This window comes from Acanthisitta chloris, unplaced genomic scaffold (genome assembly GCF_000695815.1).
Source record: "Acanthisitta chloris isolate BGI_N310 unplaced genomic scaffold, ASM69581v1 scaffold18193, whole genome shotgun sequence".
Classification (NCBI taxonomy): Eukaryota; Metazoa; Chordata; class Aves; order Passeriformes; family Acanthisittidae; genus Acanthisitta; species Acanthisitta chloris.
Window position 1 is genome coordinate 19068 of NW_008666757.1, and position 12641 is coordinate 31708.

The 12641-nt window shown below is 48.4% G+C and overlaps 1 protein-coding gene across 1 annotated transcript in view; it reads right to left on the reverse strand.

Moving 5' to 3' along the window:
* WLS (wntless Wnt ligand secretion mediator) overlaps window positions 1-1263 on the reverse strand; it is a gene marked incomplete at its 5' end in the record, with an annotated part of 16269 nt that extends 15006 nt beyond the window's left edge. The window contains one exon of the mRNA XM_009072264.1: window positions 991-1263. Within this exon, the coding sequence (XP_009070512.1) occupies window positions 991-1263 (273 nt within the window). The remainder of the gene's footprint in view (window positions 1-990) is intronic.
* Between the last annotated feature and the right edge of the window lie 11378 nt (window positions 1264-12641).

Here is a 12641-nt window from a genome sequence, read left to right on the forward strand (position 1 = left end):
ACTAGCCTGAGAGCATATTGTTTATTCAGTGCAGGTTAGAGTTGTTGCAAAGGGATTTTACCCAACACTAAAACATGCAAACACATGTACAACTTCTTCCAGGTAGGAACAGAGTTGTCCTTGCTGCTCCCAACATCATTCTGCATGTTTTTTGCTGGGTTTTGAGTTGGGGGGGAGTTGTGTATTTATATTTGTGTATTTGTTTTATAGATATGCAATGGCTTTAAATTGACAGAAGGCAGGGTTGGATGGGATATTGGGAATAAATTCTTCCCTGTGAGGAATTATTCCCTTCCAGCCAGGCATCCATGAGGAAGAGAAGGTCCTGTGAGGCCTCACCAGCATTGCTGTCTCCGGCTCTGATGTCCCCAGCACAGGAAGGACATGGAGCTGTTGGAGCAAGTCCAGAGGAGGCACCAAGATGGGGAGGGGGATGGAGCAGCTCTGCTGAGAGGAAAGGCTGAGAGAGTTGGGATTGTTCAGCTTGGAGAAGAGAAGGCTTGGAGCGACCTAATTCTGGCCTTCAGTACCTGAAGGAGCTACAAGAAAGATAGAGACCCTTTTGAAGGGCCTGGAGGGATGGGACAAGTGGAAATGGCTTCCCACTGCCAGAGGGCAGGGATAGGTGGGATATTGGGAAGGAATTCTTCTCTGTGAGGGTGCTGAGGCACTGGCACAGGTTGCACAGAGCAGCTGTGGCTGCTCCATCCCTCGGAGTGTTCCAGGCCAGGTTGGATGGGGCTTGGAGCAACCTGGGCTAGTGGAAGTTGTCCCTGCCCATGGCAGGAGGGTGGAACTAGATGGTCTTTAAGGTGCCTTCCCACCCAAACCAGCCCATGATTACTGATTCCCACCTCCAGGACCAGCTCCTGCCCCACCTCACTGTGTGGGACACCAACAGTCAACACATGGTACAAGACAAAATCAACTAAAGAAAACACAGTGGGCCATGAGACCTCAGTCAGCCCCTCAGAGGTGACCGTCACTTACTCAGGTCATTGTCCATCTTGTAGGCGATGTCTAGTTGCATGATGAAGAGCATGAACTGGAACCAGGGGCTCATCTCCTTGCTGGGGAGGGGAATGTGCACAGCAAAGACGATGTCATTGGCCTCAATCTGCCTGCTCACCGCCTCTTCGAAGTCCTTCAGCTTATCACAGTGGTTGGGGCCCCAGGGCATCAGCCACTTGGCTTTGTGGTGGTTCTTCCTCACGTCAATGCACTTCACTGACATGTAAGGAACAGCTGTGGTGGGGCTGGGAGCTGGGAATGGAAGAGAAGCATATTTGGATCAGCTTCAGATAGCTTAGACAGTGGTTCCCCCCAATACATGCAGCTCCATGCTCAACTCTTTGAAGGCAATGTAAACCAAATGCACCCAATGAGTCTTCTTCACAGCTCCTTCATCTCACAGTGAGGTAATTAAGTTCACCTCACAGTGAAGTAATTAAGTTTATTACATCCACAGATGCATTGCTGACTTTGTAGTGGGATCAAATTAGGATTAGCTGAAGCAGCTGAAATCTGCCAGTTCAGTCTCAGATACCTCAGTCACACCAAAATCCTCCTGAGATGCACTGAAATCTTCTCCTGTGCTCCTTGCCATGTGCTCACTCAAGCAAAGCATGTGCCCAAATCAAGGCTGGATGGACGAACTAATCCTAAACCTCACAGTCCTACAGGGCTGGACTTACTGTAGTGATTTGAACCATGCAAGGCCACATGTTCCCTCAGGCCCTTCTCCCTGCTGAAGCTTGGAGCAACCTGGGCTGGTGGAAGGTTTCCCTGCCCATGGCAGGGGGTGGAACAAAATGAGCTTTAAGGTCCCTCCCAACCCAGTCTGTGATTCTCACAGTGTCTTTAAGGATCCTTAATAAAGGGAGAGCAGCACCTCTTGGCATCTAACCCATCCCAGGGCCATCACCAACATGTTCTGTTTTCAAAGCTGCTGTGGGAGCAATCTCAACTCCCTCCATGGGGCACACAGGGTGAGGTAGGCACCACAGTGATGCTCCAAAGGTCCCTGCTAGGGATGCAACAACTCCAAGGGCAAGTCTTTTAAAAACTCAAACACATTTCTAATGCTCAAAGACTTCTTACAACTGTGGTTCTGCCCTGGTTCCACTACCATTTGGAATGTCTTAAGACATCCCAGAACTGGCAAACCACAGAAACCAGCAGTGCTGGGGCTGCTCCAGTTCCTCATGTCCCCAGTACAATCCAAGAGGCTTCCATGGGTTGGGAAGTCCAAATGGTCAATAATTCCTGTCCCTTATAGACCTGGTGCCCTTTTGTCATAGAAAGAAGTACGGGTTTGGCACAATAGCCAACTCAACACGTTGACAAGTTTCACTCCAATTGAACCAGAACTGTCCCATTTTCTGAAGGATTACCAAAAGGTACCACTGGACATGCTGCAACGAATTCTCTTCACAGATTTCGGGAAGCAGTTTGGGTTTTTAAGCTGTTAAATTGGTTTTCTTGCTGTCTATTTCCACCAGAACTTGAAGAAATTAAAGTTATGCAGTAAAAATTTGTGAAATATCATCTATTTGAGCCATGAACTATCAAAGCCCTATTGAAAATTAAAATCAGGCTTGAAAGTCAAAACATTAAGTGCAAATTGAAGCTAAGGTGAAAAATGCTCCAGTGCAGGTGCTAAGCATTGAAATGTTCCTATAACATGGATTAAAAGAGCAGCATCACATAGAATAAGGCACTTTTAGCTGTACAGAATAAGAAATATTTAGAGGTATTGAACAACAGACACTTGATGTCACAGTCCTCAGAGAAAGGCCACTGAAGTGGTCATGTGAAGCAGGGGAGAAGCTGCCCAACCCATGGGCTCCTGCAGAAGGTGATCTTCATGTTGTCACCACCCTCATTCTGCCAGCCCAGGGTTTCTCTTACAGATCCCAGCCCACCAGAACACTCTAGCAGCAGCACCAACAACCTACAAACTCCCAATAGTCCAAGCAACACCAAGCTCAGTGACATCCCCCCAGCCCCAGGTCCCCCAGCTCCATGTGTGCTGCTACACCCATATGATTCAGCCCTGCCTCCCTTGTAATTTGGGCACAGCAGGATCATCCCAGCAGCTCTGGAGCGGTTGGGATCCCAGCCAGGAGCCCTGTGGAGCTCCTTCCCCAACGTGCCACCTCGTCACAGAGATGACGTCGTTGCTCCTTCCCACGGGCAGGGAGAGTGACTCAACAGGAGTCAGGAGGAGGTTCAAAGCAGCTCTTTATAAACTGCATTTTTGCCAGCACTGAGTCTCTCCCAGCTGCAAAGTCACAGTGCTGTTGGCATAAGGGTTTGCTTAAGCAGGTGGGGCTGGGATGGGTTGGTGGTTGGACTTGAACTTAAAGGGCTTTCCCAATTGACATGAGTCCATGAATGCTCCCAGGTTCATCACTGCTCTTGCTCTCAATCCACAGCCCAAGTGCATGGTGGATATATTGCACTGATGCATCCCAAACCTTCACTGCACAAAGCTCATATGTTAAAACAACCCCCAAAACCCCCAAGTTATTGGTATCAGAATCATGGAATCCCCTGAGCTGGAAGGGACCCACAAGGATCATCAAGTTCCTGCACAGGACACCCCAACAATCCTAACCTGTGACCACTGCCAGACACTCTCTTGGGGGAAGAACCTTTCCCTGATATCCAACCTTGGCTCCTCCTTCCCAACAGGCTAAAATGCACTCAAAACACCAGGGTTTTTTTCCAGAGCCCAGCTACTGTCTGGGGGAGGAACTTCTCTTAATATCCAGCCTAAATATGCCAGAAAGAAACAGCAAAATAAGATAAAACAAAGCATTCAACAACCAGAAATGAATATGCAAGTCCAGAGCTACAAAACACTCATGACATGCCATAAGTGCATAAAACCCTGCAACAAATGTTGCTTCCTTCATCATGCCTTGATGGAGAGCTCAGTAACCACAGCTGATACTGCAGCTGGAAGGGAAGCTCAGGAATATTGTTGTGAAACAAGCCAGACATTCCAGCCAAGCTCTCTGAGCTTTTAACTCTGACAGACTCCGTGTGATTTCGGAGTCGGTATTTCAGAATTAAGAGACATTGTTCCCTCTCCAGAGCAGCTCAATGTTTCTTGCTTTGATGCAGCTCATTATAACCATAAATACATGTTTTCATCACTGCCTGATTAGGATTTGAAACACTTGGCATCCTCCCTACAGCCTCCCCCCTGCCAAACTTCCAGCTTTGAGGAGCAAGAGACAATTACTACGTATATTCCTTGTCGGGAATGCACCAAACAAATGTCTATACTTGGCTTCCATTACTCCTTTGGCTTCTGGCCCATTAGATTCAAGTGAGCGTTGAACCAAGGGGAAAAAAATGCTTTGTGAAGCTGCAGCCAAGTCAACTAACAGCATTACAAAGTGCTATGCAAAACAAAGCTTCACCGAGGGATTTGGGCTGTGCTGTGGTGCCAAGCGGCTGCTCTGGGCCCTGCTGCCTGTGTGCTGCTGGATGCTTCAGCCTGATGGATTCCACCATATATGTCAGCCTGTAAATAATTCAACAGCTCTGGGTGCATAATACAGTGCATAAGCCTCAGCCTGTGCTTAGGCTGCTGCTGTGAAGAGCTGCAGGGATGCAGGTGCTGTTTGGAGTAAGGTTTGGCAGAAGGAAGGCAGGAGTGTGGCTCTCCCTGTGAGCCAGGGCTGGGGCTGCCCAGGGAGCCTCTGAGAAGGAGTCCTGGCTCCAGGAGGCAGGAGCAGCCATGAGGCAGTGTGACAACCCCAGTAGAGACCCCTTGTGCCAAGGGATTTGTCACCAGCAGTGCCAGATGCTAGAAGCCACAGGCATGAGGCTGCTGGAGCTGCTAACACTGGCACAGGATCAGACTGGTTCGGCTTGGAAAGATCTTAAAGCTCTTCCCATTCTACCTCCTGCCATGGGCAGGGACACCTTCCACTAGCCCAGGTTGCTTCAAGACCCATCCAACCTGGCTGGGAACCCTCCCAGGGATGGGGTAGCCACAGCTTCTCTGGACAATCTGTGCCAGTGTCTCATCATCCTCACAGGGAAGAATTCCTTCCCAATATCCAACCTAAACCTCCCCTCTTTCAGTCTGAATCCATTACTCCTTGTCCTATCACTCCAGTTCCTGTGGATTGTCCCTCTCCAGCATGGATACTATAAACACATTTACCTTAAAGATATGGAGCAACCAGCATGTACTGCTGGGGAACAGGGCAGACAACTCTGCATCTCCTCCAGCAGAGCCTCTGGAGGTGCCTGGCTCACTGCAGAAGCCCCAAGACATCCCAAACTACAGAGGCACAGCAGATCCTGTAATATGATCACAGTGACTCTGGGATGGTGTTAGCCAGTGAGCCCCTAAAGAGCCAGGCACATCCAGGAGTGTGGCCACCACTGGCCAGGGAGGGCTTCTCATGGACTGCAGAGCTGTGTCTCACCTGTCTCAGGGTGAAGAAACTCCTGCATAGAATTCCCTATTTTTCATTCAGCCAGGAGGTCATAGCAGAACACTTGGGGCCTGATCCCACCAGCTTAGCAGAACACAAGATCCTTAACTTCGAATTTTAGGCTTAACTAACTTAGAACCTTAACTTAGAAACTTGAGCTCAACTCAGGAGCTAGTCCTCAGAGGAAAAAACAAAATACACTACTTCTCTGGTTTTAGACTTTAGGTTAAAAAAATGACTGGGAGATACATAAGCTCAATTTTTCAGCATATTTGATTTATGATATGATAAAATGAAGCTGCAAGCCCAGGGCTACAGAACACTCAAGACATGCTCTAAGTGCATAAAACCCTGAAACAAATGTTGCTTCCTTCATCATGCCTTGATGGAGAGCTCAGTAACCACAGCTGAAACTGCAGCTGGTCGGGAAGCTCAGGAATATTGTTGTGAAACAGGCCAGTATGTGTAGATTTGGGTAAGAGCCATCAATGCTCAGTGTTTTCATGTCAGTAAATTCAGATAATCTTTTAAAAGCTCCTGTGCTGAACCCTCAAGACATCCCTTCCTCCTCTCAGCTGCCCCTTAGCACCTTCTCATGTCGAGCCCCTAGAGCATTTGCATTAACCACCAACCCTTTCGCCTACACCATAAACAAGCCCTTTGGAAACTCTCAATTGCATTGTGTCCACATTGATTAAAGGCTGAATCTCCCAGAGCTCGGGAGGAGTTAACTTCTCCCTGCCCCGAGAGCCCAATGCTTTTCTACTCAATTACCCCCTTCTGGGCCAGCCAGCACTTCCCAGCGAGCACACACAAAGGGCTTCTGCTTCATTACTCTAAGCGGCTGCAGGGCAGGAATAAACAAGCTAATTTAGCACGAACAGACTCAGCTTTCCCGGCTGGAACAGCCACAACCTCGATAGCATCACACAGACCCTTATTTCATAGACATGTATGTGTGTGTGTCTATATGTATATATCTGTATATGTACAGGTATGTGTATATATGTGTACATATTTGTATATGTGCATATACATCATGTAACCATCATGACATCATATAGACATATATAAACATATATTGGTGCATATTATTTAGATCTGTATACACATATATGTGTGTGTATGTATATATATTGCCAGTGGATGAGAAGCTCACCATGAGCTGCAGTGTGAGCTCACTTCAGAAAGCCATTTGAATCCTGGGCTGCATCCACACAGTGTGGGCAGCAGGTCAAGAGAGGTGATTCTTCCCTTCTACTCTGCTCTTGTGAGACCCCACCTGGAATACTACACACAGTTCTGGTGTCCTCAGCATAAGAAGGACATGGAACTCTTGGAGCAAGTCCAGATGAGGCCTTGAAGTATTCCTGTGTGCACACTCATGTCAGGGGGTGGCTGGTTGTGTTTTTCCCTCAAGGTTTGTTCTCCAGTGCTACTTTTGCAGCCAAAAAAAGCCTCTTCAGAGCAGCCCAAGCTGGAGATTTTCTCCAATAAATCCATTCTCAAGGAGCCTCAGGAGCAGCAGTGCCAAGAACCTTCAGAGCTGAGAGCACAGGGGAGGTTCTCCCGCTCCCAACACCAGCCAAAGGGCTTCTGGGGAACAGCCTTGCTCTTGTAGATAAGGGATCTTATGTCTCAGCCCCAGGCAAGTCACAAAGCAAGAAAATCACAGGAGACACAACTATACTTGCAGGGAGAAGTGAATAAATGATCATCATTCACATACATATGCAACAGCAGCAGCTAATGCAGATGAGGTGAGTACTAGGAGAGTTCCATAAATGCAGAAATATATATTCAGGAGTATTTTATTTAAAAGAAGGGGGGGGGAAAAGGAGTTAGAAGTGATTTACTAATTGCCATAGACAGTCTAATCTTCTTCCAAGTTATCCTCTGTCATCCACTGGGATGAAATGCATTTGCTGCAACACCCAGCCCAGGTATGAAATCCCTGCAAACAGAGCTCTAAAGGAGCAGGGAGGCCTGTTGTTACCCAGCAGCTTTTCTCCCAAGCCTGAAACTCCTCAAATCACACACAGATAAGAAACAGTCAATGCTCAGATATGTAAAGAATTTCATCTGCATGTGAATAGCAGCACCAAGTCCTGGGCCCCGCCCCAGGCTGAGACACGCAGCACACAGACACCTTGAGCCCTTCAAAGCCTTTCCCAGGCTATCACAGAGTTACAACCTGACTTCAAAGGCCATAAATGCTATTTACTAAGGAAAAGACTTCCTGTTTAATGCTTTTCCCTTGCAGAGGGCAGGGAGGCAGCAGGACCATTGCTGGGGAAAGTACTCAGATCATGTTTAAACTCAGCATCAACACAACAGGACAAGGGAACAGTGAGAGGAGTGTCCTCAGCACCTAGGCCACAAGGCACAGAGTTCTTTGATGAATCTCTCCCAAGTTAACTTAGTTTAGAAGTGATGCAGTGAGAAGAGGGGAAAAAAACCACCTCAGAGGGTTCTCAGGCACCTCAGGCCCTTGGCACCAACATTCCTGCCTGGGAACACTCCATTCCTGCCACTTTGGCCCATTCAGCTACAGTTACAGCTCTTACAAAGAAGAATTGAGCAGACTTAAACTAAACAGACATGACCTTTCCTGTCTGCTTTTCCTCAGCTGCCAGTGCTCCTGCCAAGGCTGCAGCACTGCAGGAATGTGTCTATACACAGGATCTATTGGCATTCATGGCCATGGAGCAGCATCTCCTGGAGAGGCCCGGGATGAAAGGAAGGCACACAAAAATGGGCTTTGTCCCCAGGCTGCAGACATTTTCCTAGCAGGCTGCACCACATACCTTCAAAATCCCTGACAAAAGATCAGTTCAGCCCTAAAAAAGGTAATGAAACCCCAGGAAAGAAAATTAAATCCTGGAAACTCAGTGCTCAGGAGCCAAATCAGACATCTAGATAATGAGCTGGGATTGTCCATAGCTGCTCAGCCATGGCCACACATGACTCATTATCTCTCTGGGCGAGACACACAAGGAAGTTTTAGCTGCTCCAGTCACAACAATCCTGTTTTTTCAACCTAAGCCGAAGGAAAGGAGCACTGAACCCACACCTCCTTAAACACATCCCCCTGGGCCCAGAGGCCTCATGTGCTCAATAAATACCTCCACTTTTCCAACCAGTTGAATCTGTAAAGTGTACACTTGGGCACTAGACTTGCAGCACTTCACTGGGTGTGAACCTGCCCCTGAGCTTTGCCTCCACTCCAGAAGTTCTCCTGCATTCCCTGGGCTTGTCTGACCGGAAACCAGGATAAATATCAGACCTGGGAGAAGGCATCCTTGGAGTCATGGAACAGTTTGGTTGGAAGGACCTTTAGAGCAACTCACAACAGTTGTTGCAAATTGCCTTTTCACTAGGCTCTAAAGGTTTAGAACTCAGGATTTTGAAGCTGGAATGCTGCTGCACAGAGTTCTGGGGTTTTCACCCTATAAAATACTGTATATATACAAGAATTCCAGGATGCAAAGGAATTCAAGAGGGACAACACCAACAGCTTCCCACCAGATACACAAAGGAAGATAATTTGTAAGCAAAAGCTTTGCTTTAATTAAACTCCCATGAAAGTCAAGTCGGTTTCATACAAACACAACTTCCACCATCCCCTGGCAGCAGTCAGGGGAGGACACAGGTGTCCCAGCTCAGCTCTGACCCAGAGCAGTTGTGCTGTGACCTCCACAGGAACATCCTGGTCAAAATTCCCAGCAACAAGATGAATCCTGCTGCAGGGCCAGCTGTGGGAATCATGGGAATTGGTTAAGTTCGAAGAGCTCTCTAAGATCGAGCCCAACCATTCCCCAGCACTGCCAAGGCCACCACTAACCATGCCCCAAGTGCCACATCCACATTGCTGTTAAATCCCCCCAGGGAAGGGGAATCCACAACTGCCCTGGACAGCCCTTTCCAGGAAGAAATTTTCCCTAATATCCAAACTAAACCTCTCCTGGTGCAAGAGGCTGTTTCCTCCTGTCCTGTCCCTTGTTCCCTGGGAGCAGAGCCTGACCCCACCTGGCTGCACCTCCCGGCAGGAGTTGAAGAGAGCAGAAGGTTCTCCCTGAGCCGCCTTTTCTCCAGACTGAGCCTTCCCAGCTCCTTCAGCTGCTCCTGGTGCTCCAGCACCATCCCCAGCTCCATTCCTTTACCTGGACACTCTCCAGCCCCTCAATGTCTTTCTTGTCCTGCAGGCCCAGAAGTGCCCCCAGTCCTGGAGGTGCAAGGTTTGCCCTCATGCCCAGCCCAAGGCTGTCACCAGCTCACCAGTCTCCCGGTGCTGGCTGTGACAACTCCCAGCCTGCACGAGCCTGGTGGCACCTGGGGACAGCCACTCTGTACCCAAGGAAGGCAGAGCACACACGTGCAGAGCACATGAGGACTCCTGGGAATACCAGTGTGACTGTAAATTAGCATTAGCCTGATTTCCCCCCAGCCATAACCGAAACCATTCCTGTTCATCCCATTCTCCTAAGATATCTGCATGCCATTATTTATAGCAGGATAATGCAGCCTTGTCTTCACTATCCCTGATTTTATGGATCATGTTCTATCTCACACTGATGCAGCCTAACCAAACACATCACACACAGCCCACAAAAGTGTGACCTTCAAACAAGATGTTTGCCACAAACAGACACCACAAGTTCTGCAGGGTTTGAAGCAGCAACAGCCCCAGTTTTCTGGAGCCAACAGTTCATTACATAGCACAGCAACAAAGAAACTGCTCAGGAAAATTATCTTTTGAGGTGTTTTCTCCTTGTCTAGCTTTGCAAGGTTCACTGTTGCTGCCATTGGAGCTTCACTCCACCATGGCAATCTCTCTCATACCTGTGCATCTCGTGCTTTGCCAACGCTCAGTTGTAACCAAAATCCACATAAGAGCTAATAAGACTCATGCTGCTAACTAGAGGAGCTGCTGGACAGGTGGGAGTTGCATTAAAACTCCATCACCACACACCTGACTGTTCAAAAAGTTGCTGAGGAACCACCACTGGCAGAAAAGCCCCAATTTCAGGAAAATGAGGCTTTCTTATCAGGTACCAACGTGCTGCATTTGGGTATTTTGGACTTGCACGAGTGATCTGTTAAAATAGAGCACTTAGTCATTGTTTTGAAACATGACCTAAGTGCCTGCTAGGGGAAGGCTCAGTTAGCTTTGCAGCCCTGTTCCATTTGTGTACGTATTTTGGGTTGTCTAGACCTGACCAAACTAAAATAACTAGATTTTGGTGGCTCTTGGGTGCACTAGATCAAACCAGCCCAGGATTAGCTATTTCAGCTCCCAACCCACCTTGGGTCACCTCTGGGAGCAGCTGTGCTGTGGCCCAGCTGCCAGGCCTGGTCACAGCTAGAGCTCTCCTAGCACAGCTTCACTCCCCACAACATCACCAACCACCACCCACTCCTCACCAGGTGCCTCTTAGGCAACACCACATGCTCAGGACTACCTAAAGTGGCCAAGACACCACTGCTGCAAGCCCAGGGTGGGTCACAAGCCACTGGATCAGAGTTTCCAGGGATATAGAGAGCCCAACAACATGATCCAAGGTGGGTTCCTGGGCAGAGCAAGCCTGCAGCCCACCCAGGCTCTGATGCTCTGCCAGATGCTGGAGACCACACTTAGTTTACATACAGAACCAAATATCCTAGGACTTCCAGCTCCCAGGAGGGCTGGCTGGGAGCTGAAGAGGGGGATGAACCTCTTAACTCCTTGAATGCATCAGAAGTGGAAAATACTGTAGAGGAAAAAGAACAGTTTTAAGTGGTTGGTGCAGTTCAACCTGATAAATGGGAATTTCCAGTAATTATGGATAGTTTGGCTGCAGTGACCCCCTATGACTCCCCCCCAGAAAGAAGATGCACTTCCTGCAGCAGTACAGAGTGCTTGAAGTTCTGCAGGACACTGAACTCAGCCCCAAATCTCTGTCTGATGGCAGAAAACCTCCTTGGCCCCAGACCAGCTGATCTGTCCCTGCAGCTTTCCAGCCCCAGCTGGGACCTCCACCCAGGCCAGGGTGGCAACAGCAGGGAGCAAACCAGATGGAAAACTGAACCAACAGCATCCAAGTTCTTTAATCTCCAAATCCCTACAAACCTGAATGCAAACATTTGTCTATTTCCCATAACACTAACCAAAAACATCTGTGTCACATCTGTCCCCAGATGCCAGCACACCCAGGGCTTCCTGATCCACACCTGCCTGTGCTACAAGCAATTTTTTTTAAACTTAGAAGCAACAATCTGCTAGAAAAGCCCTTTGAAGATGAAGTCTGACCTCTATGCGCAGCACAGGCTGAGGCATTTTATCTAAAGAATCAGCACAGGGTTCAGTAACCTACTCTTGAACCAGCCAGCTCTTAAAGAGGAAAAAAAAAGGAAGGAAAAAAGCTAATCCTGATAAACTTCATGTGGGTTCAGGCCTGCAAGACCAGAAAAACTGGGTTTTATTCAATATGTGCCAGCAACTTCCTTGTGATGAAGGTGAGGAAGAAAGAGACTGAGGGAAAATTGAAGTTTTTTATATTATGTTTACTGGAATTTTATGGTTGTCAGAAGCTGATTATTAAAGAAGCCACGAAAGCAAAGCACTAATGGGCACCAGGAACACTGAATCTCTTTCCTGAGGAATGGCTGGAGGCAATTCCTTCAATCCCTCTCAAGCAGATAGATCACCAGGAGAACAGCCCAACTTGACTCTGCCAAAAAAGTGCAACAAATTTTCAAAGTGATGTGTCTCCAGTTATCCATAGTCCTTCCTGAAAAGCACGAAAGCCAGGCACAGATCCTGCCCTGGGGAAACGGGATGGAACTCCCTGGGGAAAGGGGGATGGCCCTGCAGGGCAGGGCAGTTCTTCCCGGACAAAGCAGGGCAACATTCCCACTCTGGAAGCGGCCAAAGCAGACATGTTACCATCACTACAAGGTACCAGCACACAACTCAGTTACTTTATAGTGAAAAAAAAACAACAAACCATCCCAAAAACTCCCGGACTGCCCCAAATCCACTCTCCATCTTCCTCCTTCCATCCCCCAGCTCCTTCCCTAGGGAAATCCCCACCCCGGAGGCAGCTCCCCACAGCATGGTTGTGTCCCAATTCCCATCGCTGCCTTTGGGAATGCTCAGAGCTAAACACAATCTGGTCTTAAAAGTTGGCGGCGCGGAGC